Consider the following 26539-nt stretch of genomic DNA (forward strand, 5'->3'; position numbering starts at 1 on the left):
CAAAGACACTAATATTAGCGTAGATGCCATTCTTCTTATGATGTAGCGAGTACATCAAGATTTAAGGGAAGTGTTCCCAGTTCCGGCTGACCTAATCTATGCAGCCTAACATTGAATTTATAGAAGTCTATAATGTATTATGTGTATGCTAGGTCAAAGAGATGTGTTTTTAGTCTAGCTTTGAACTGACAGAGTGTGTCTGCTTCCCGGACAATGGTAGGAAGACTGTTCCAAAGTTTTGGTGCTAAATAGGAAAAGGATCTACCGCCAGCAGTCGATTTAGATATTCTAGGTATTATCAACTGGCCGGAATTTTGAGATCGCAATAGACGTGAAGGACTATAATGCGTTAAGAGCTCGCTCAAGTACTGCGGAGCTAAACCATTTAGTGCTTTGTAGGTAATCAACAATATTTTAAAATTTATACGATGTTTAATAGGGAGCCAATGCAGTGTTGACAGAACCGGGCTAATATGGTCATATTTCCTGGTTCTGGTAAGAACTCGAGCTGCGGCGTTTTGAAATAGCTGTAGTTTGTTTATTAAGCGTGCAGGGCAACCACCCAGTAGAGCATTACAATAATCTAGCCTTGAGGTCATGAACGCATGGACTAATTGTTCCGCATTTCCCAATGAGAGCATATGGCGTAATTTAGATATATTTTTAAGATGGAAAAATGCAGTTTTACAGATACTAGACACGTGGCTTTCAAAAGAAAGGTTGGTATCAAATAGCACACCCAGGTTCCTACCCGACGACGAAGACTTGACAGAGCAGCCATTAAGTGTTAGACAGTATTCTGGGTTATTATGTGTGAAGTTTTTTGTCCAATAATTAGAATCTCTGTCTTTTCAGAATTTAGTAGTAGGAAATTACTAGTCATCCAATTTTTTATATCAGCTATGCATTCCGTTAATTTTGTGAATTGGTAAGTTTCGTTGGGTTTTGAAGAAATATACAGCTGAGTATCATCGGCATAACAGTGAAAGCTAACTCCATGTTTCCTAATGATATCTCCTAATGGTAGCATGTACAGAGTGAACAGCAGCGGTCCTAGTACTGAGCCTTGTGGTACGCCATACTGAACTTGTGATCGATAAGACATCTCTTCATTTACTGCTACAAACTGATAACGGTCAGTTAAGTATGATTTAAACCATGCTAATGCAATTCCACTAATGCCAACATAGTTTTCTAGTCTATTTAAAAGAATGTTGTGGTCAATGGTGTCAAATGCAGCACTAAGATCGAGTAACACTAATAGAGAGATACAACCACGATCGGATGATAAGAGCAAATCATTTGTGACTCTAATGAAAGCGGTCTCAGTGCTATGGTACGGTCTAAATCCGGACTGAAAATCCTCGCAGATATCATTTCTTTCTAGAAAGGAACATAGTTGTGAAGATACTGCTTTTTCTAATATCTTTGACAGAAAAGGCAGATTCGAGATCGGCCTGTAATTGACTAATTCTGTAGGATCAAGTTGTGGTTTTTTAACAAGCGGTTTTATCATAGCCAGTTTAAAGGTTTTTGGTACGTATCCTAGAGACAAAGATGAATTAATGATATTAAGAAGAGGATATATGACCTCTGGAAACATCTCTTTCAGTAGCTTAGTCGGTATAGGATCTAACATACAAGTTGTCGATTTAGATGAATTAACGAGTTTGCAGAATTCTTCCTCTCCTATAGCAACAAATAAATCAAATTTTTCCTCAGGGAGACTACAATGCACTTCCTGATGCGATACTGTGGTAGACGGTTGCATAGTTATAATTTTGTCCCTGATATTATCAATCTTATAAGTGAAGAAGTTCATAAAGTCATCACTGCCGTGTTGCTTTGACACTTCTGAGCTTGAAGCTTTCTTTTTCGTTAGTTTAGCCACTGTTTCAAATAAATACCTAGGATTATGTTTATTTTCTTCTAATAGGTTTGAAAAATAAGCAGATCTAGCAGCTTTTAAAGCCTCTCTGTAAGCAATTGAGCTCTCTTTCCACGAAATCCGAAATACCTCTAGTTTAGTTTTCTTCCAGTTGCGCTCCATTTTTCTGGCTGCTCTCTTTAGGGCCTGAGTGTGCTCGCTGTACCACGGCGTTGGACTATTTTCTTTAATCTTCTTTAAGCGCAACGGAGCAACTGCGTTGGAAAAAAGTGCTGGAAAAGAGAGAGTTAAACGTTTCTGTTGCAATATCGAGTTCTTCTAAGCTATCTGGGATGCTGAGATGATGAAACTGATTAGGAAGATTATTGATAAAGCAATCTTTAGTGGCAGAAGTTATAGGTCTAACGTATTTATAACACGGAGTCGGCTTTGCAGCCTTGGCTAAATGTAATTTACATGAGACTAGATAATGATCTGAGATGTCATCGCTCTGCTGCAGAATTTCAACAGCATCAACATCTATTCCATGTGATAATATTAGATCTAGAGTATGATTACGACAATGAGTAGGTCCTGACACGTGTTGTCTAACTCCAATTGAGTTTACAATGTCTTTAAATGCCAATCCCAAAGCATCTTTTTCATTATCTACATGTATATTAAAATCACCAACAATTAGTACTTTATCTGCAGCCAATACTAAATCTGATAGAAAGTCCGCAAATTCTTTGATAAAATCTTTGATAAAATAATATAGCTACGCAATACGAAGTGACTATTCGAAAGGGAACTACTTGGTTACTATCGTAACCTCAGTTCCCTGAGAGAGGGAACGAGTATTGCGTAGCCGGCTGCACTGTAGTAACTGGTGAAGTTGTCGCTTCAGTCATATAAACCTGCTATAATGGCGAATTCGGGGGTCTATACAGGCTGGGCCACGCCCCCTCGGCAGGCTCTGACGTTGGGCTAGCTCATTGGTCGCATGTCAGATTCGCCCGCGCCATTGGATGTGCAGTTGCTGCAGCACAGCCTATGAGCGTGCCAGACGCTCAGTGTGCTAGCTGTGCAGCTGCAAATGCGTTTTACATATAGGCTTCAGTAAATCGAGGAAAAGGAGTTTCCCCACTGCGTATAGCTACGCAATACTCGTTCCCTCTCTCAGGGAACTGAGGTTACGATAGTAACCGAGTAGTTTTTTTTTGTTTTTTTTTGCTTAACTGAACAGCTTTGGAGTCATTGGAATGGTTATGTGACTTTTTTGGGTTGAATGGTGGCTGTCTCGCTTCCCCCTGGTGCCTGTGAGCGGAAAAAACACCCTTGCAACTTTGGGCCGGCAGGCCGCAAGCCTCAGTGTTAGGAAGTATCGCGTAATATCAGGTCTCGCGATGTAACAAATTGCTTTACAGCACTGCACACATACACACCCCCATCCAGGATCCGGCTAGCTATAAGAACAAGGTAGGGTAGGAGTTTTTATCATCGTTATGATGGACAACTCTACTCCAACCTCCGATCCCCTTCAGCATTATAAAAGAATGCAGCGTAAAGTTTCATTTTGATACTGCCTAATCTAAGTCTATAATTGAGATAGGATAAGCTAAAAAACAATATACACAAATAAGCGGAAATATTTCTTAGTCTCTTGTTTTTCATAATGTTACGGATTACGTTTTATAACACAATACAAATATACACTATCTCAACATTTATACGCTAGCCTTCTGTGTATCATACATACCTCAGTGGACATGGCTCCATGCGTTCGCCGTCTTCTTTGAAAACAAATGCACATGGCCAGAGGGAGAAGATGGGAGGGGGGGAGAGTCGCCAATGAGTTTTTACGACAGTGCTGTCAAATATCTATTGTGAAGCTGTAGGGGGAGCTCTATTGAGAAACCTGCAAGCAAAAAGCTAGAATACAGCGAATAAATTGCCAAAACTGCATAGTGCCGCTTTAAGAGCCCGATATAATAAATTAATGGTTCTGTACTGTGGTAACATGAAAAGTCAAGAAAACCAAGACAAACAACATGAAAGTCAAGAAAACACATCTGGGCTGTGTGATGATATTTATGTATACTGTATATTTCCTGTATACATCTTTATGCAAATACATTTTGTTTTGCAGAAAATGTTTCTATATACTCTTTCAGTGCACATATGTAGTTTATAACGGTTTATAACCGTAACAACTTTGTTTTTAGAATGTCTGTTTTCAAACTTTTTGTTCTAGCCTCATTAGGAAAGCCTGTTTTGTCTGACGTCAAAGATATTCACATGTGTTGAATTAGTGTTTGGTCCTGAATGTTCAACAAGCAAATCAAACACAGATTCTTCAAGCTGTGTAGCCAGTACTAGGGACCAAAAGTTGATTTTGTGTCGTGGGAACATGGTAGTGATTTGGCCTGGGAGAGGCTAATATTTGAATAAAATAAACATTAAAATTGGTTCCTGCCTTGAAGAATGTTTTATTGCTTGAAGTTTGCACTTTCATAGTTCAGGAGACAATGTTAAAACAATGTTGACACGGTTCTTTCTTGACCACCCACTAATGTTATGGGGCTGGATTTGGGCCAGCGGTAACAACGGAATGGAAATGAGCTACTGTCCTTTCACTGCTCAGCCTTTTTTTTTTTTTTTTTACATTGGTCCATCCCACACCAGTGAAACAATTTTGTCACATGTTGGCAAAATCTTAAATTCTGAAGTTGATTTTATCAACCCACCATTGATTTCTCAGCACAGAGATATTTTAATACCTGCCTGCGACTCCTCTGCTTTCAAAAACAGCTGTTACGGTTCTTCAAACTGGCTTCAAAATTCACTCAACTGGTGCTGTTATAAAAATCCCCATTCAGGTTCTGCCATTCTTCCCATATCCAAAAGGATTAAATGTCAGTGTGCTCTTTCCACACAGGTTAAATAAACAATTATATGAGCTGTACATAAAACCTCCTGCCAAGCCCACAGAGGCTTCTCACGACTTACAGCTCAAATCTCTTCTGCCAAAATCTCCACCTCCTCAACAAACAAAGCTCCCATTGGGGAGTCAGAGCAACAGAACAGTCTTACTTTGTACTCAAGAATCATATCAACGGAGAGTTATTTGGCACATGCCAATCAAGGTCTCAGCATCCCACTGCTGGAGTTTTTACTGACCATCAGCTCTTTCTTCTGTCTCACTTCACACTCTTTAACGAAGTTCATAACATAAGTTTGGAAGGAATATATTAGCCTAATACTGCCAATCCTGTTTCAAGGGTATAGAACAGAGGTGTCCAAACCTGCTCTTGGAGAGCCATTGTCAACACACCTGCCTGGAAATAGTAGTTAGCTGTTTCAGGTGTGTTTAATTAGCCTGACTACGTCAGACTTCGTACTTCCGCTCAATTTCAGTTCGCTTCTGTACTCACTCTGAGATAGCGACCTAGCTCTCAGTTTTCCTCCGGCCTGAAAACAGCCGGCCAATCAACGAACAGAGGGCGGGCTGAGAGCCGTGACGTAGACGCTAAGCACCGAGTTAAGATTGTATTTTAGGTTAGGGAAATTTGAAAACGACCCCGGATATGGAGACATGGGATGCAATTCGCTCTGTTGTGGAGAATATTCCCGGCATTTGCAAACTGAAGCCCGAACAAGAAGAGTGTTTGTTAAACATTTTGAATGGAGGTGATGTCGTGGCCCTAGTCCCGGTATTTTGCTCAATGGTTTCGTTTTCGCATCATACATGTGTTTACAGTGGAAGTTCGATGCGGCTGAGCTGGCGAATAACACGTCATAACCAGACGTTATGTGATTGGCTTATGGGTAACCAATAATTGTATACTTCAGACAAGCGCCCCAAATCCGCCCCCCCCCCCCCCCCCATTCAATTATGCCATTCCAGACTCTGTCTACGAAGCAAAGCGAAGTAGCAGAGTTTGGTATTATCAGGCTGCTGTTTAATTGGAGTTGGAGCTGAACTCTGCTGGACAGTGGCGCTCCAGGCGCAGAATTGGACACATCTGGTATTTATGCAGTAGCTTAGTTTACTTCTTTCCCATGACATTTCTTTAGAATCTCTTCCCATCTCCACCTTTAGGCCCACAATTATAACCTTATTTATAACTTGTGAAACACCAATTGCAAATTCCTAGCACCAATATTAATACAAACATTTACACTTAGCATTAACTTCCACCTCATGTCTGATTACAAATGGTCATAAGACAGTTTACACCTGATATACAGGTGTCAAATGTGTCACCTGTGAGCTTTCATGCTGGGCTCTCTGATTTTGTTTCTACATATTTTGCTTACTCACCACCTATGTTGTTGTCAGGCATATACAGTTTCTGTGAAGTCTTGTGCTCATAATCTGTTTGGGCTTTTCCAAATTATGTAGCTGGCAATATTGAAATGTCTTTTGGCTCAAGAATGATATGAGTGGGTCTATCTGTTGCTCTTGTTCCTGCAAAATGGCAACTATCACTGAATAACATTCGCTGGCCGCTTCATTGCTGCAAATTGCTGTCAGAATGAACAATTCTGGCACTTAATGCCAAACTCCTTATTTTTCTTGCTGAAATTCTTAAAAGGCTGTGGCCTTTAACGTCTTTGTTAGCTCCCTACTCCCATGCCTGCTATCACCAGTTCAAGCCCAGCTCGGAGGGAGCCGAGAGGAACTGGTAACAATGGTGCTTTGACCCAGATATGATTGAGGTTTCGAGGGGGGATTGTAATACAGGCTAGCTGATATGAGATAGCTGTGAAGGCAAACCTCACTGTCCTGGACTCAAAAGGTTGCGCTAGTGACTGATGCTAGACACTGTGGTCTTTAGCTTCCTTATTAGCGTGCACAAGCGAAACCAATGACACAAATGGTATTTATTGCAGTGACAACCTGTGTTCATTCTTCTCAGTATTAAAAAGCCAACTCGATCTCTGGAGAAAGCGTAAATATTTTACAAAGTAAATTTTTTTTTTTTACTAATTTGTACAATGTGATTTGTAAACAGTATTTGTCAAAAAAAGCATGAACCTGCACTCCTAAATCTAACAATCTGTGGGTCATTAGCTAGTTGTACGAAAACATACTAATGAAATCGTAAAAAATAGTCAAATATAACGTAAAATAGTCATGAGACTTTTGTAAAAATTTGATTTGACAAATCCGAAAGCACATCTGAATTGTTTCCAAGTGCAAACAAACTTTTTGAGATTACTTTTGCCTTGTTGCTCATAGATTAAATGGACATGTGAATCTTATGTTTAGAATCATTATTTGTTCATATGCTTTTCTATTCCATTCTTTTCTTGATATACTGTATGCTTTAGCTTGCTGTTATTTCCAAATTATACATTCTAAAATACAATGCCTTTTTTGTGCTTATCAGGTGACCCATCTTTTTGATAATGGAGGCACAGTCTTCTTTGCTATCTTCATGGCAATATGGGGTGAGTCTGAATCTTTTGAGTTTGGTTTGAAGTACAAATTAAATAATTATAAAAGAGACTTCCTTCAGTGGGCAGAATAAGAATCTATAGCAGCCTTTGTTCTGCTATAAAAGGATTGACTAAAAAGCTCATGAGAAGCAGCTGTAATCAATCACCGCTTTGTCCCACATTACAACAAATGATACAATCAGGTCACAGTAGACCGCACTCACAGCACAAACATTTAAATATTTCAAAACTGCTTAGACTTTAGTTTACTCCTCTGAACAAGAGCAGTGATAAATAGATGTGTTGAAGGATCCCCGGTGGCGATCACAGGTGAGTTCGTGCTTGATAATTGTGGCCTCATTATTCAGTCTAATTGACTGACTACAGCCAATGAAACACTTCCCTGGAGTGAAATGAAAGTAGATTAATATGAACAGACATTGTGGATTTACTGCTGTGGATGTTTTCCTAAATGTTACATTATACAAATGGCAATTTAACTAACTTTGTAGGTCTAAAAAAAAATATTTTCAAACTGTTGCTGCACCATAACAGTAGTTGACCTGAAAGGGAAAACAAACTATAAAAGTTAACACTAATGCCCACTTGTGTCAGTGCTTATTACTGTACACTAATTTCCCTTGTGGCAATCCTTATAATTGTGCTACAGTATATGATATATTGCAGTAGCCGTGAAATTGAAGTAGCATAGCTACAGTACACGTGTTTGCATTCATATTTTGTATTTTTTTTGTGTGTGTTTTGATTCATCTGTGCAAGTTTTGCAGGTGCAGAACTGTAGGTGATGTGTGGGATCTAAACAAAGCAACTTATTAGTCACAGCCATATTTTTATCTGCTGGAAAATGGCTTTAAAAAACAATGCATGACACAGATGCCACTAATGCTATCACAGTTAGGGTAGCTGCAATAAAGCTGTATAGTTTAACATGAAATTATAGGCTACTAATTACAATAAACTGCTTAATTCAACAAAAACAAATTGTAAACAGTGAACAAAAACATGTAAATGGTGATTCTGACACTCAAATTTCTAAATTGCTTTTAAAACTAATACATGAAATTCATGAACTCTTCAAAATAATGGCTTTAGTGGGGATGAAAGAAGGGTTGTTCTAAAACGACAAAACCACTATTCCATTGTCGAGAATTCAGGATAAATTTCTCTCTTAGGGTGCTTTCTCACATGGTTTGATTGCCACGCTTGGTTTGAATGCTCCCTGCTCCCTCTGAGTCTGCCCCCACCGGATTGTGCTCACATTATATTATAGGAGAAGGCTGCAAACACAACAAAACGGCACTTGCATCTATCTGTCGCGAATGTGCTGCAAATGTTCTAAAGAATGTCCTGGTTCCGTATGCAACCCACCGTTCCCTGATGGAGGGAACAGAGGACGTAGTCGACGTCGACTGAATGGGGATCACGCTTAGGGAGCCTGTCTTCTTCGTGCTACTATTTAATCAAGCCAATTCAACATTGGTGTGCGTGATTATACGCTCCGCCCCGCACCTTCCAGTGCCTAGACAGAAGCCTCCTGATCCCCCCGTGAATTAAGGCAAAGAAAAGACAGGGATTTAGGCCAGGGAAGTCACTGCTGTTCCCACAGCACCACTGGGAAAGAGTTCCCTGTACACGGAAGGAAGGGACGCTGCCCACAGGGAGGTAACATGTGGAGAATACACATATGGACTGGGTGAATTGACAGGCAGTACGACATATGGAATGTCACTGGGGAGGCTCCAGCCTATAACAGGGGGGAGCTACTAACCAGACAGTGATGGCAAAAGCTCTGCCAAGGGAAGACAGGGGCTCGCCACAGGGAGCCGTATCGTGGAAGAATACATATATGGGATCACATCGCAACATATGGACCCAGCCTAGCACAAGTTCCACCATTGCATACAAGTGGTAGGTCTGGCTTCGGATGCTCCGCCGCGTTCGTCGCCAGAAGGTGTGGATGAACTCAAACAGGGTTTGGTTTAAGAGGGAACTCTACTGCAGCAAGAATTGCGCACGTATCCAGTCCATAGGTGGGCTCCTGTCTTGTGCACGCATGTTGCTTGTACGTACTAAAGTGCTTAGTCAGAGGTGGAGCAGGAGTGGTATCGAACCGCTGCTTCCCATTTCTTCCCGCAAAAACACCGACACACTCACTTGCTGTGTAAACAGTAGTAACTCTTCAGAAACATCCGAACGGATCCGAAGCGAAAGGCAACTGGTGCATGCGTCCACTTCCGTGTTTATACCCTCACTGCAGGGCGGTGCGTGTAATCACGCACGCTAACGTTGAATTGGCTTGATTAAATAGTAGTACGAAGAAGACAGGCTCCCTAAGCGTGATCCCCATTCAGTCGACTGAAAGGGAACCAAAAGTGCTATTGTGAAAGCACCTTTAGAGTCCTTTAGAGACCATTTCAGAGTCAAATGAGAGTTCATACAAAAGCTGTACAAGGGTGACTATTAAATAACACTTCGGAAATGCCCAATTAGTGTTCTAGAAGCTTGGGTTCAAAAATAAATATATATAAAAATAAAAAATAAAAAAATTGCTATCCTTAAATACAAAAGAAATATAGGCCATGGACACAGAGGTTCTGTCGCATTTGTTTGCAGGAACGTATGGCCTAAGTTATCATTCTATGGCTCTCTTCAATTGGTCAAACACTGCGATAAATATTTTCATATACTGAAGGCCAAACTGTTGGCTATATTTTATAATTGTCAATGGCAACACAACAGTGCTACATTCATGTCTATCAAATCACTCAATGGTCTCTTTCTTTCCAAACAAACTAGAATATCTCATTAGTACTTTCTTTTTGCCTCAAAAACATTATAAGATTATGTGTGTAAACCTGGTTCGCTGAGAAGGAAAATTAGATGTTGCGTCATGGAGTTGACGCTATGGAGAATGCCGTCAGTGTAACCGGTATCTGAATACATGTAACAAACATGCCATTTTTTTGGCCAACGGCAGTCTCTGATGTCAAAAGTGGAGTGCCTGTGAGTATAAGAGGGTGCCTGCAAGACAAGTCATAAACTCTTTTGTCTGAAGAAGACGTTCAGGCAAACCTGATGCATGGCAACGACACAAAATCTTGTTCCCCTTCTCAGGGAACCATGGTTACATGTGTAAATTAGACCAATAGGCCTTGCTGAGGGGTTATTATTTTTTTTTATAATTTTTTTTATTTTTTATTTAACCAGGAAAAGTGCCATTGAGTTACAGTAACTCTTCTCCCAGGGAGTCCTGGCCAATACTGGCGGCCAAAAGTTTCAACAATACATAAAAGACAGGACAAAGGTTATATACTACACCACAAATCTCTATACATACACTATACATTTTAAAACACAAACAAGACATTATATTTAACGTAAGCAAATACAGACATACAACTTAAAAAGCACTAAAATAAATTGCACTGTTCAGTCAGAGTTGACTTTAAAAGGTGTTTAAAACTAATTAATGATTAGGTGAAAGTGATTTATATATTTAAAGTGTTTTGGAGTTCATTCCAGACCTTTGGTGTATATGATGAGAAAGCTTCTTTTTTTTTCCTAGTTCTGTTCTTAAAGGATTAGGGGTGTAGGGGTAAGAGTAGGGGTGTAACCCCGGCATCCTGGCCAAATTTGCCCAGTGGCCTCTGTCCATCATGGCCTCCTAATCATCCCCATATATATATACCAATTGGCTTCATCACTATGTCTCATCTCCACCAGTAAGCTGGTGTGTGGTGGGCGTTCTGGCGCAATATGGCTGCCGTTGCATCATCCAGGTGGATGCTGCACATTGGTGGTGGTTGAGGAGATCCCCCCTTGTAAAGCGCTTTGAGTGCCAAGAAAAGCGCTATATAAATGTAATGAATTATTATTCTTGTTTATGGAATAATTAATAGTATTTTTTTACAAACCTTGTCCTATAAACACTAGTATGGTAAGTAAGCAAATTTGAAATGTAGAGGGGTAATATACCCATAAGTGCTTTAGAAATGAATTGTAGAATGCTTTAGCAAATAAATGGAATTGTAGGAAGTCACTCTCACTATTGGAGTACCACTTTGTGATGAAATAGTGAAATCCATAAGAGAATGTAAAGTGTAAAAAACATTCATTTTGTTTTTTTAGCATTTAATACCAACTTTAATCCTATCAGCGATGTTTGTACCTGACTAAAGTCAGACTGTAAATGTTAGTTGGAGTCAGAGCGCGTCAACTCCCAGGGTGCAGATTGTGACTAATAGACTGCTTATTGGAGCCAATCTCTAAGCCCAAGGGCAGGTAAAAAGCCTTAAAAGCCACAAGAGCAAAAGCTCTAATATAGAGCTAGCTATGCCAATATTTTGATAAAGCCCTTAGGGAGTAGCTTATCAAAGGGAGAATTTCATCAAAGACCTTCTATCTACCACTACTTCCAAGGGGGAGAATATAACCTTCACTTAAATAAAACTCTTGTCATTGCAACTCAACTCCAGGGAAACCACAGAGGACCTTAGGCTCTACTTAATTAACCTAGAGTCATTGGGGAGCGCACTCAACCCTACTTGTTCTTCTACGGGCACCACAAGGAGACTTCATGCACTCATCTGACTATAGAATGCTGCAATAACAAGATGGGAGGCCACAAGGCAAACTGCCTCTACTTCTCCAAGCATGGATCAACTAGAGACTTTGCACGATACCCAGCCATAGGGGAGCATAAGGCCCTACTTCAAGTGAGCATGCAAAGTGCTAAAAACCTTAGTAAATAGCCCTTTAGGGTACAACATTCACTATTGCTACCACTCCAAGGGGGAGCCTAATCCTTACTCCTACTCAGGAAAGGAGGGAGAATGAGAGGACTCTAATCCCCCTAAACCCCTAGGAAACCACAGGGGATCTTAGGTTCTACTTCAAGACCTCAAAATGACTGGTGAACAGTTTAACCCTGCCGTGAAAAAAGGGCACTCCACCTAAACCCATTAAAGCTATCACTTTTTTACGATATCATGTGACAGATAACACAGGGGACACCCATAGGCGATCTTCCTCTACTTATTAGTATTGTCGAACCAGGGCCATATTCTAGCACCCATCCAAAGGGGAGGGATATCACCGTTTCAAAACTCAACAATAGTTGGGGAGGTATGATAATGAAACAGAGGGAGTTTATTAGTTGCCCAACATAGTTTCATTCACCCTGCTCTATCCTAAGGGGTACTTGAGCAGCTTATCACAGGGAGCTAGCAAGGTGCTAAAACCAACAGTAATTACCCCTTTAGGCTCCTTCGATGTTGCCATTCTTCCAAGGGGAAGACTGCATCCCTACTTTATGCCCTACTTTCAGCTAAGAGGAATAAAAAGTGTTTCTAAATCCTAACTTTTTCATGTTCAGTTTTTGTACTAGGTGAGTTCCAATAATATGTTGGTTTTCTCTTCTCACCTTAGGTATGAGTTTACTTCGTTTGATAGAATTTTATGTGAAATAATTGTATTCTTCTTGTGACATTTATCTTCAGATGTACTATCATATTATAAATCCCAAGTAACCATAACATTATATCACAAAAGAAAAAAGTCAAGGTTTTACTGATAATTTACCCTGAGTGAGAGTCAAACAGTTTCTCCGGTGTCCCGGCGGAAATCCTGGAGTGTTTTCCGTGCCCTCTCTTGATGGCCATCTCGGTTGCGTCGCGATATTGCGCCCGCTGTTTCCCAGGAGATTTTACTCAGCCTCTCCATTGAAGCTCAAGCAGTGTTGTCATCTACTCTGGTGCTAGCCGTGGTCAATCCTTTATTTTTTAGGTATTCCCTCGCCTCCGTCGCGCTGTTATAAACAATGGGACCATCCTCAAAAAACACCCAAAAGTTTAGCGGCGGGTGGTGACTGGAAACGGAGACCCTTCTCTTTGAGTATTTCCCTGATAGGAGTGTATGCCTTCCTCTTCTTTTGAGTCTCAGTGGGGTAATCCTGGTCGAAGTACTCTCGCCTCCCTTTCAGGTAAACTTCACTCTTTTTCCATGCCGAACGGAGGACCAGCTCTTTAATCCTATTTTCAAGATAGTACAAAACAACCGATCAGGGATTCGCATTTGGCGGTGGCTTGCCCTGATCGCCCTGTGACAGCGCTGTATCCCAAGTTCAGTATCGGGGAGGGACAATTCCGTCTTGATGAAACTTTCAACAAACTCTTGTATGTTGTCACCTTCGGCCTCCTTCGGGATTCCGTACAATCGTATATTGTTTAGTCATGATCTTGCTTCTAAATCTGTCAGCTTTGTTTGCATTTTTTGTTGAATGTCAAGGGTTTGGCAAAGCACATCTCTAGCCTCCGCGCTCCACTCTTCTAAATCCGCCACCCGGTATTCGGCCTCCTCCACTCTTTTCACCGCGTCTTCGTTCAGTTTAAGGTTGATGTCCGTTCTCAGGCTTGCCAAGTCAGTTTTCCAGTCTCTGGTGAAAGTCTCTTGAAAGCTGTTTAGTTCTGTCTTCACGTCAGATCGTATAGCCTTAATTTCAGAATATATAGCGCTGCAAACTTGTTTGTTTTCGCAGCCTCGTTCTCACCAGCGTTGTCATCGTCGTCATTCTCCTTTGTTTGTCTCTGTTTTCTCAGGTCTTTGGGATGATTTGCCTCTAGCTTTTCGTTGTTTCTTCCCCTCCATATTTGTTCATCAATTACATGATGTAAATTTTAATTAAACACGGGAGTTTAACCGATTAGTCTGGGAGCTCACGTTCTACACTGCCACTCGCCTTGATGCCATACCGGTAGTCCATCAGTTCACCTCTAACACCTCTGGCCAAACCAGAAGGAGGGCAAACCGAAAGTGAAGTGGTTGCATCAACTCACAGCTACAAATAACTGCTAAGCAAATTTCCCTGCTAGGCGGATTCCATGGTGTGCAAGGTCTGTCTCGTCTTGCCATGTCAAGCGAAAATACTCTTTAAACAAAATTGTTTATTTTTTGCTTTTAGACAAACTGAATGAAATGGGATTACACCTGGAAACCATTATTTTCAATTAGACCAATATAAAATACTCTTTAAATAACTGACACAGTCTTTTCACTTTTTTCAGTGTATGACATAACTGAGAGAGCAAAGACATCTTGACTCTGAGGTCAGGACTTCAACGCACCTCTTAACATAACCATGTCATGCTTTGACCTCCACATAAATCACTACAGATAACATTACGGAAGGGCATTACATTTGCACAGTTACCAGATAGAAAAAAAAAAAAAAAAAATGCTGTAAATTATATATATAAAAAAAAAAAGGCAATCCATCTATGCATAGGAACAGTCCAAGGAGGGTGATAATACCTGAGGAAAGCTTAGAATTTTTCCATTTATCTCTCTGGATGTTGCTCGGCTAATGGATGGCAATTGATTTTCTACTTGTGCTATTGATTTGCTTTTATTAGATACTATGTTATTCTTCCCACTGCATAAACTTTATTAAACAATAATTATGAGAAATATGAGACAAATTGTGCCCTATAGTGATGCAATACATGACACATCATCTGTAAATACAGGGTGATACTATATTTCATGTGACGGGTAGCAACCAAAAAGTTGAATTTGGTGCTTCGCTTCACAGAGTCTACATTGGCGAGTGCTAAAGAAAGTCTTATTATTGTATTATTAAAAAATGGGGACCATACTGTTCCTGATAGAGAGACCCAGAGGGATCTGCAAGTCGAATTCCTGAAAGCTCATATGTGAAGACAGCTTTCAGGATGAAGACTGAACTTAATTAACTGAAATTAAACAGTCTCTCTTCTTGGTCTCTCTTCTTGGTCTCTCTTCTTGGTCTCTCTTCTTGGTCTCTCTTCTTGGTCTCTCTTCTTGGTTTCTCTTCTTGGTCTCTCTCTCTCTCTCTCTCTCTCTCTCTCTCTCTCTCTCTCTCTCTCTCTCTCTCTCTCTCTCTCTCTCTCTCTCTCTCTCTCTCTCTCTCTCTCTCTCTCTCTCTCTCTCTCTCTCTCTCTCTCTCTCTCTCTCTGTCTTTCTCTTCCCTTCCAGCTCTTTTGCTTTGAAACAAAAGTGGGTCATACAGTCCTTTGGTAGACATGTGTGACGTGAACTCGGAGCACAGATACAGTAGTCTTGTTCTCTTTTTACATTTGACATGAAAACCTCACAGAACTTATCTTATTTTTACTTCATTTATTAAGTATTCCTTTTAGTGCATAAATCAGTTCATAGGATACTGTGAAAAAGTCATGCTTTTGAATAAGCTAGCTGATTACATTCTGTAAGCAAGATTGAATTTGAATGTCTACCAGTGAGATGAAGAAATTATAAAATGAATAGATCTAACCCAAAATTCTGATTGGATGAGCATTCAAAGCTGGCGTGAAATGCTGATAAACACATCTCTGATAACATGTTGTGGGGTTATTCTGTTGCAACTTAATGAAACCAACAAGGTGTGTGGAAAAGACATAAGTACTTTATGAACACAAAACCAGCAGAAATTGTGGTTGAAGCACTTATATTCATGTACGTACATTGAGTGTTTAGGCCTAAGAGGACCTGCCCTAGTCACCTTACTTTAAACACCGTGACTAATGCCTTTGAGTCGAACTGTCCTGTATTCCAAAGCTCTTTATGTTCATATCCTACCGCTTCCTCCTGTACCATCACAGCCACAGTATTCCTTGAGTTCTGGAAGAGGAGAAGAGCGGAGTTAACCTACGACTGGGATTTGATTGACTGGGAGGAGGAGGAGGTGAGCCTGCCTTCCTGTTTAAATAGACTTTCAGCTGAAATTGTGATGCTTTATGTTATCATTTCTTTAGAAATATCATAATCGTTTGAGACCTGTTAAAATTATCATTAAGCTCATTAACAGTTATAACTGGTGTGTGGCCAATCTATGTGCTGTCTGTTGTATTTCCTATAGTGTAAAATCCCTGTCATGGTGTGTTCTGTGAGTGTGCCTCCTACTGTCTAATGTTTTGTTGTGCATGCTTAGCTCCCAATGGGAATATGTCTTAAGGGTGTTCACACTGATTAGTTCTGACAAAACGTCTGGTTTAACTTTAACATGCAAATGAGCTGTGACGTGATTCAGCGTCTACCGACGGGAGTATACGTCTTCTGTTGGATACTGTAGTCAAGTGTCAGCAAGATGGAAGGGAACAGGGAAGTCATTTTGGCTGCAACCCAGGCTATTTGGAAAAATGTGCCTGTAGCGACATTTCTTCAAAATCATATTACGTTGGTTGCATCTTGCACATTGTGCAAAAGTGTCAAAGTGAAATGTCCAGTGAGGGACGCTAAAAGTGTGTTCAGTTTCATCTGAAACAGATAAATGTCAATCTGGGAATGTTTCATTACACTGGTTGTTATACATATCACAGAAGTTTGGAAATGAAATGTCTGGTGAGTGGCTCTAAAAGGTAAATACTCTATCGCATTTGATAATAATGTAGCACCTACACTAAACTCTACACTTCAGCTTACCCTTATGACCAAACTGATAGTGTTAACAAGAAACATGAGAAAACACATTTGCTGAAACAACTATGCAATTGTATCTTGCTTCTTTAGTGTTCGAGCTCTTTTATTCAGTGTTGTGACTAGCGTTTCATGGGATTCGTAGTGCTCCAGGTGGCCTTACTATGAGGTGGTTATAATGTAAATGTAAAATATGATGTTTTATTAACAAAGTTCGGGAGGAACAAATTGCCTATCCAATCAACTCGAGAGGAGGCAAATATAATGTATAGTATATACATACATAGTCAACTCACCCATGTTCCTCGAAAGTTTTCTGCATCCCTGCACCACTCTGTCTCCTCACTCTCGCCTAGTTTCTATCCCAGCCAAGGATACGGGGGGAGTATTCTGGGTTTGGCCCAAATTCCAAGCTCGGAGCCTCCCCTCAGACAGCACGCCAAATACATTTATTTGTAAGTGTGAACTCGTGAAGTATTAGTTTAGAAATCATCCAGTATGGTAAAAATGTTTTGAGGTCATTCAATAGTCTTGCGCTAGGAACCACGTCAAAATCAACAGATCAATAATCTGCCCCAAAATCATAATTTGTGTGAAAAGGAATAAATGTTGTTGATGCTACTCATAATTCAGTGCAGTTTTCATCTGAAATGATACATGTATAGTTAAGTTTTTGGAGTTTAGCTTAAATGTAGGTAAAGGTACGTTTTTCCAATGAGCCTATACTGTCAGCAAAAACCCACTATACAATTGTACAGTTAAAGTATATTCACTTTCCGTGATAAAATCTCAGTGTGAACAGCCCTTCTTGAATCACATATCACACATCAGCATGTGCAGAGTGACAGTGAATTCATTTATTGCGCATTCTTTTTTTGTTTTTTAATTTGTGTGATGCGTGAACGTTTAATGCGTTTGAGGGAACACCTCAAAATAATCCAGAGATCAAAGTGAGCAGATGTGGTTTGATTATTGCTGTGGTGTTTGCATTCGTTGCCCTGTAGAATTCTGTTGTTGCTAGTTTCTGTATAATGGTGGTTCTCAAACTGGTTCATGCACCTGAAGCATTTTACAAAACCTCTTTTCCACCAAGATGGTGCTGATTCTTGTGCCAGAGCTGGTGCTAAGCCTTGCAATTTTAAGAACCGCAGTGATACCGGTAATGAAGCTGTGGTAGCTTTTTTTTCTTCTCCTCAGTCTTATTTCTTTTGTGAGCTTTCTGTTTTCAATTTTATGTTGTTGTTTGTGCTTTTAATAACTACTTTTTACTGCAGACGTTAGCACAGCAGCTAGTTAGCCAAACTGTTGTTGTTTGAAAAATTTAATCTTAGTTTTAATTGATAATTGGTTCCTGGTTCCACACCAGATTTAGATTTTAGGGCTGGTGTGGAACCAGCTTTCCCGGTCCGGAAATGGAATGGGAACTAGCACCAGAACTAATGCTGGTGGAAAAGGGGCAGCCACACAACTTAAAATTATTTAAATACATTTTACATTTATTTCCCACGTTTTATTTCGAATTTGTAATAATTAAAAAATGATATATATATATATATATATATATATCACCCAAAAATGAAGGTTCTGCCTTCATTTACCTTCTCACTCTCATGTCATTCTAAATCGTATGACTTTTATTCTTCCACGGAACTTAAAATTTAAGAGCTACAACTGAAAGGCATTTTTATTCTCGTGCGTAATGACATTTTGGTCTGATCTTCACATAAAGTTATCGAATGACTTCAGAAGGCTTGACTTAAATGTAGCACACTATTTGCATTGACTACTTTTGTAATACTTTTATAGTGCTTTTTGTCTATTTTGGAGCTTTACTTTCATTTTTTTAAGAGCAACATGAACAGTCTTCAAAACATCATATTTTGTGTTTCAAGTAAGAAAGAAAGCAATATGGGTTCGGAAAGACACGAGGCAGAGTGAATAATGACAGAATTTTCATTTCATTGAGTGAACTAATCCTATTATCTTTGTTTTTAATATGTATCCTATGTTCTTACATCGACATTATTACCCTGAAAAGTAAGGGGGTGTCTAGGTGATACTTGGATGGTGTGATTCGATCAGACGGCATAATTGGCTTGAAAAGTTTGAGAACTGCTGCTTTATACAGTCCCTTATATATTTAACTGCCATTTTTCAGAATGTACTAATAAATGTATATCATGTTCAGGCACTGAAGTGACTCATGTTAACTCATTCAGCTCATGTGAACAACTTCTGGATGACATCATCAATGGCCATCATGCCCAGCCAAAGCAGATGATGATGCTGAACATCTGTGTGTGATGAGATTCATTCATGAAAGCTGTACAAAGATCTTCAAACAAATGTTTTATTAGTAATATGATGTGTTTGTTAAAAAGGAGGAACTACGGCCCCAGTTTGAAGCCAAATACTCCCGGAAGGAGAGGGTAAACCCTATCTCAGGGAAACCAGAGCCCTTCCAGCCCTTCACAGACAAACTCAGCCGACTCATGGTGTCTGTTTCGGGAATCTTCTTCATGGTAAGATTCTGTGTTCAAAATATCCCTAGAGCTACCACAGTCAGAACAGAATTATTGTCACCCGTCATGAAAATTGGGATGGGAATGGTGGGGAATGTAACCATTCTGGTATTCAGATTTTTAACAATTCCATAAAAAAAATATTGTTTTCACTTTTTTTATGTCCTTGTTATTGTGTAATTACACATACTGTAAGTACTGAGTAATATCAATTAACAATATTTACTAGGGTAAGCTGTGGTTTGTTTAGTGGCAAGGTGCTTGTAATTATGCATAATTTTCTGTTATTTCTATAGTAAATACATGTAACATGTAGGCACTAAAAAAGGTAACCAATCTTTTTAGCAATTTTGAGGAAGAAGGAATGGACAACATTTAGAAAACAGTTCTTATTAAATGTAATGCTTCCAGCAGCCTCTTATGCAATAAGATAATTTAATTAATAATAAATTAAATTATATAATTGTAGAAAAATAGGTATATCAAATTATTAAAATAACACTTTAACAAGACATAATTACACTGTAACGGTCACCAGCTGGAGTGCCCTTGAGAGACACCAGAGGGCACTCCACACCAGACGATCATGTTTCACTCACAAACTACATTTCCCATAACTCATTGCCTGGACTCATCAGCACTCATCTCATTCACCTGTTTCTCATTATCTTGTTTAGTTCACACCATAAATACCTGGTGTTCACATTCACTTATTGCGAAGTCTTGTTGTACTGTGTGTCTGCATTTCTGAGAGTTTCCCCGTGTTTGGTTTCTGTTTTCGACTTTGGATTGTTCTTGGACTCTGATTATTGCTGCCTGCCCTGACCTCTGCCTGTTCCTTGCATTCCCTCTGTGTATTCTCCATTGTCCTGTCTGCTGATTCTTGACCCTGCCTAAATTCTTGAATAAAGCTGCATTTGGATCTTCATCTTCATGTCTCGGAGCAGTTCGTAACAGAAGGCTTCGCCTTACCAAGATCCAGCAGTGATACCAAAATGAACCCAGCAGCCCAAATTATGCGTCTCCGTCAAGGAGATCGACTGATTGAGCATTATGTGATGGACTTTTTGGAGCTTGCTCATCTGACTTGCATGGACGAGGTATGTTTAATGATATTTTTTCGTGGAGGATTATCTGAGCCGCTAAGCTTCCTTATGCCATTGCATGACCCCAGCTGGACTCTAAAACAGTATATTGACTTGGCCCTTCAACTGAGTGGCTCAACTTTTTCTGTGAGTTTGGCGTCTGCCGATTCTGAGTCTCTTAACGCCTCGCCCGCCCAGCCTGAGAATCTTCACGCCACGTAAACCATTAAGCCTGCCACCGGATCGGTCTATGGCCGTCCAGGACTGGTTGCCAGTGTGGCAGATTCCCCGCTGATGTCAGTGGGGAGGGTCAAGAGGACCGTCGTTCCAGGGCCCCGGCAGCGAGAGCCTGTTCAGCCTTGTCACGTCTCAGCAGAGCTTCCAGAGCCTCGTCACATTTCAGCAGAGCTTCCAGAGCCTCGTCACGTCTCAGCAGAGCTTCCAGAGCCTCGTCACGTCTCAGCAGAGCTTCCAGAGCCTCGTCACGTCTCAGCAGAGCTTCCAGGTCCTCGTCAAGTCTCAGTGGAGCCTCATCACATCAGCCACGCCGAGCCTGAGACTGTCCACGTCACGTCTGCACAGCCAGAGACTCTCCACGTCACGTCTGCACACCCAGAGACTGTCCACGTCGTGCCTGCCGACCCAGAGACTGTTCACGTCACCTCTGCCGACCCAGAGACGCTTCACGTCACCTCTGCCGAGCCAGAGACGCTTCACGTCACTTCTGCCGAGCCAGAGACGCTTCACGTCACTTCTCCCGAGCCAGAGACGCTTCACGTCACTTCTACCGAGCCAGTGTCTACGGACAAGATGGCCGCCTCCGAGCCAGTGTCTACGGACAAGATGGCGCCTCCGAGCCAGTGTCTACGGACAAGATGGCCGTCGTCACAAAGTCTGTTCCTGTTCCTGAGCCTGAGTCTGTTCCTGTTCCTGAGCCGGTGTCTGTTCCTGAGCCGGTGTCTGTTCCTGTGCCGGAGCCAGTGTCTGGTCCTGTGTCTGTGTCTGTTTCTGTTTCTGAGCAGGTATCAGTTCCTAGTCCTGAGCCAGGGTCTGTTCCAGAGCAACTGATGACTGTTCCTGGGTGGATGCCTGCTCCTGTTCCGTGGCCGCCCGAAGGGAGGTCTCCGCTATGGCTGCCCGAGGGGAGGTCTCCGCCATGGTCACCCGAAGGGACGTTTCCGCCCTGGCCACCTGAAGGATTGTCTCCGCCGTGGCCGCCCGATGGGTCTTCACCGCCGTGGCCGCCCGGAGGGTCTTCACCGCCGTGGCCGCCCGAGGGTTCTTCACCGCCGTGGTCGCCCGAGGGTTCTTCACCGCCGTGGCCGCCCGAGGGGTCTTCACCGCCGTGGCCACCCGAGGGGTCTTCACCGCCGTGGCCGCCCGAGGGTTCTTCACCGCCGTGGTCGCCCGAGGGTTCTTCACGGCCGTAATCGCCTGAAGGGTCGTCTCCTCCCTGGCCCCCTGTACTGCCTGCTCAGCTCTGGTCACCTGCACAGCCTGATCCGCCCTGGTCGCCTGCTCCACCCTGGTCTTCTGTTCCTCTTCTGCTCCACGGACCTTGCCCTCCATCCCGCCCCCAGATCCGCCTCTGCTACACCTCCCACCTGGACAGGTTTTTTTTTTTTTTTTGAGCGTCTGGAAGCCACTCTTTTGGGGGCGGGGCTATGTAACGGTCACCAGCTGGAGTGCCCTTGATCGTCTGGTGTGGAGTGCCCTCTGGTGTCTCATGTTTCACTCACAAACTACATTTCCCATAACTCACTGCCCGGACTCATCAGCACTCATCTCATTCACCTGTTTCTCATTATCTTGTTTACCTCACACCATAAATACTTGGTGTTCACATTCACTTATTGCGAAGTCTTGTTGTACTATGTGTCTGCATTTCTGAGCGTTTCCCCGTGTTTGGTTTCTGTTTTCGACTTTGGATTGTTCTTGGACTCTGATTATTGCTGCCTGCACTGACCTCTGCCTGTTCCTTGGATTCCCTCTGTGTATTCTCCATTGTCCTGTCTGCTGATTCTTGACCCTGCCTATACGACTATTCTTGAATAAAGCTGCATTTGGATCTTCATTTTCATGACTCGGAGCAGTTCGTAACATACACGTTACATGTACTTACTATAGTAATAAAATGTATGCAATTTATGCATTATTACAAGCAACTTACCCTAAACCGAACCCTAACCTTAACTATTAACTTAATTATATTATAACTTAATTATAACACCTTAGTTATATATTATATAACTTAACTTAAGTAAATGTAATTTATATTATTTAGTACTTGTAACACTGTAACTGTTGTTACACTGTAATTACATAAAAGCCAAGTAATGTCCACCACATCAGTGGGAATCATGGGAAAATAATTACACTTAAAAGGTAATTGTAGATTAAAGACTCTTATAGGAGCCTGTTGTATGTAGTCTGATGAACATGTTACATATTTTATGCTGATGCTCCATCTATACAGGCAAATTAATGCAGATATTACAGAATGTCATGAACATTTTGATTCCAGTATTTTCAGTTCCCAACCCTATTTGTAGCCCTAAAGAATATTTCAAATTAAAACAAATAATTTAGCTAAAGTTATCTCACATAAATAACTGTCTCCCTCTTGTGGTCTTCAATTAAAAGACAATGCATATCAAAACCATGCCTAAGTTTATAAAGGAAAATTCTGAGACTTATCCAAATATATTTCCATCTATTTATAATATTTCAGTTTGACACCTTGTTCACCTCTCATCATTTTTCTTCCAGATCTCTCTGGTTCTGACAGCCGTGTTTGCCGTGGTGGTGTTCCGGCTCATTGCCATGGAGAAGTTTGCTTCTTTCCAGTGGGAGTTTGTGAAGAAGAACTGGCAATTCGCCACCTCAGGCACTGGAGTCTGCATCAACTTTATGATCATAATGTCTCTGAATGTGGTTAGTGTTTTTTTTATCTTGTCCCGAAGGCCTCTTCCCACCAAGAGAGAAACAATAAAGTCCCCCTAAACTAAAATTGTCTAACAGTTTATGCAAAAGCTCCACACAAAATGAGGAAACAAAATTTGGTTTCACTTTATTTTGACGGTCACTTTAACACATTCTGTTGACTATTAAGTATTGTTGCATCTACATGTCTACTATAACATATAACACTGCACCTACATATCTACTAACTCTCATTAGAGTATTAGTAGAGTATTGGCAGACTGTTAGGGTTAGAATAAGTTGACATGTAGTTGCAAAGTTACTTAGGCCTCGTTTACACTGTCAGTGAAATGTGACCCAATTCCGATTTTTTACTCGTATGCGACACAGATCGGATGTGTTCTATGACAGTGTAAACAGGAAAAAAACGCATGCATTCGGATATTTCGAGATCGGTTTCAAGCCTCGTTCATATGTGGAAATAAATCAGATGTAAATCGGATATGTGCCAATGCGACTGTCATGTAAACAGGCAGATCGGATTTTCCGAGGCATTAGGCTGCGTCTCCGCGGTTTAATGACGAGAGAAACCCAGACGCGCATCTGCGGATGGACGGATGGCCCGATGAAACATTGTGTCGTCGTAGGAGAGGAATGTGGACACACGTTGACACAACATATCAAACGTTGGCTTGCTCATCCTAAAATTTCGGACCCACTGCTCCTCGTTAAAGCCCGCCACGATTTTTTCACGTGGCATTTACGCCAAAAATATAGCTTTATGGCGTTTAATACGCACGTTTACAGTGCGTATCATATGCAAGCAAAAACTATTTTTGGCGTAGGCTATAAATGGCATGAGAAATAAAATTTGTGCTATAGATAGGCTACTCACTTTTATGAGATCATGTTGTATGTTCCCACCTGTCCAGAGATCTCGCTGCGCTTCGTCCATCTGAGCAAGACGACCCCTTTAAACATGCGCGATGTTTCAGTTAAGTGTAAACACATGACTCGGATATGGGTCACAATTTAAAGAACGTGTAAACGGACGGTAAAAAAAATCGGATATAGGCAACAAATCAGAATTGGGCATCAAGACCTGCAGTGTAAACGAGGCCTTATAGTCAGTAGATTGTCTGTTGGAGGACCATCACAATAAAGAGTTAGCAGAGATTAAGCAGACATTACACCGATACTCTAATGAGAGTTAGTTGACATGTAGTTGCAAAGTTACTTATAGTTAACTATAAGGGGTGGTGATGGCGCAGTGGATAAGACACATGCCTTTGGTGTGAGAGACCCGGGTTCGAATCCACTGTGAGACACCAATGTGTCTCTGAGCAACCCCTAGTTGCTCTGACATATATAGCAATTGTAAGTCGCTTTGGATAAAAGCGTCAGCTAAATGATTTTTCAAAAGGGACCATCAAAATAAAGTGTTACCAGTATTAGTATACTGGTAGGGCTGGTAGGGTTAGGGTTAGAATAAGTTGCAAAGTTACTGATAGTTAGTAGAATGTCTGTTAGAGTGGATACAACTTATTTTCCGTTTGAATGTGACAATTTTATTCTCCTGAACACATGGAATGAAAATGCTACTTTTTTCAGTTCATATTTGCAGCTGTGTCTCCAATGGTTCTATTTCCATTTTCTTTCACCCAACAGGTCTATGAGAAAGTGGCCTACCTACTTACAAACCTGGGTAAGTGTTGATTCAGTCAAGGTTACTATTGATTGAGGGTGAAATTTGTGCAGTCGTCACACTGCATGTGAGAAACTTTCCTCATAGCTATAACATGCAGTGCAGAACTTCCCGAATGATTCTTGCATGGCTTTCACTTGTGATATAGAACACCCACGGACAGAGTCGGAATGGGAAAACAGCTTTGCCCTCAAGATGTTCCTCTTCCAGTTTGTCAATCTCAACAGCTCTACCTTCTACATAGCTTTCTTTTTAGGGAGGTAAGCAACTCTTGAACTAGTTCACATATTATTCAGTTCTTGGTTTACCTGATGTTGCTCCCTCCATTTGCCCTGACTACACCACTTGAGATCTGTTATTTTTGTCCCATTTTATTTTAAAGGTGCTGGATTTATTATTTTGTTTGTAGTAAAGCATACATGTACCATAATATGTTTGCAGATATTTAGGAAACAGGCTAAGTCAACATTATTATTTTTTTCCTCTGAAAAGCAATGTTACAGCCAGTTATTATACTTTGAAATGTCTGTTCCGTGTCGGAATATCTGTTTTTGTTTTGGTCTGTGTAATCTCGCCCACTGCCAAATACCCAAAAGTATTTTGACACCCCAAGTTACCAGTTGGCAGAAAACACAGCATTTTGCAGCCATTGAAGCCACCACACAAACTGGGTCAGAGGTCGCATATTCCACCCGAACTAAAAAGCCTAGGCATCCATCTAAAAATCTCAATGAAAGGGGGCATATTAAAATGAGCTTAAATCAATTTACAGTGTGTAATTCTCCTTTCCTTCCATTGTCTATTGTGCTCGCTCTTTTTCCGTGCCATCAAAATGGAATCCCATCAGGGCGTGGATATTATAATTGACATTTATTCATTTAGCAGACGCTTTTACCCAAAGTGACTTACAAAGGAGAACAATAGAAGCAGTTAAACTAACAATAGGACAACAATATGCAAGTGCATATTTGTTAGATTAAACCTTTCCCAGTTTAATCTAACGCATTATGTGTACTTTTTTTATTTTTTTATTTTATTCTTTTTTAAAGATAATAGATATAGAATAGAAGATAAAGTGTTAGTATTAATAGATCAAATGTTGCCGTTCAATTCATCATCAATCACAACTCCAAGGTTCCTGGCTGACATTGATGGAGTTATGGATGACGAACATAGCTGAATGGAGAAGTTGTGGTGTAGTGTAGGTTTGGCCGGGACCACAAGCAACTCTGTCTTCGCAAGGTTTAGTTGAAGGTGGTGGTCCTTCATCCAGCCAGAAATGTCTGTCAGGCAGGCTGAGATGCGAGCAGCAACCGTCGGATCGTCTGGCTGGAATGAGAGGTAGAGTTGTGTGTCATCAGCGTATCAGAGATAGGAAAAGCCATGTTTCTGAATCACAGATCTAAGTGATGTCATGTAGATGGAGAAGAGAAGTGGTCCAAGCACTGAGCCCTGAGGCACCCCAGTAGCTAGATGTTGGGTCTTAGACAGAGGTAAGAACCACTTAAACTACTGTAGTGCG

General features: G+C 41.0%; 1 protein-coding gene across 3 annotated transcripts in view; it reads left to right on the forward strand.

Annotated features, from left to right (window-relative positions):
- The window catches only part of ano3 (anoctamin 3), a 151661-nt gene that overhangs the window by 92799 nt on the left and 32323 nt on the right, over positions 1-26539 (forward strand). For 2 of the 3 annotated variants that reach the window (XM_056245688.1, XM_056245686.1), the window contains 6 exons: positions 7264-7324; positions 15970-16052; positions 19165-19305; positions 23160-23324; positions 24981-25017; positions 25166-25277. In XM_056245688.1, the coding sequence (XP_056101663.1) occupies positions 7264-7324; positions 15970-16052; positions 19165-19305; positions 23160-23324; positions 24981-25017; positions 25166-25277 (599 nt within the window). Of the gene's footprint in view, positions 1-7263; positions 7325-15969; positions 16053-16226; positions 16254-19164; positions 19306-23159; positions 23325-24980; positions 25018-25165; positions 25278-26539 lie in introns of all 3 variants that reach the window. The other variant, XM_056245687.1, reaches the window with a different exon arrangement.

This window comes from Rhinichthys klamathensis, unplaced genomic scaffold, assembly GCF_029890125.1.
Source record: "Rhinichthys klamathensis goyatoka isolate OS25496 unplaced genomic scaffold, OSU_Roscu_1.1 h1tg000033l_1, whole genome shotgun sequence".
Taxonomy (NCBI): Eukaryota; Metazoa; Chordata; class Actinopteri; order Cypriniformes; family Leuciscidae; genus Rhinichthys; species Rhinichthys klamathensis.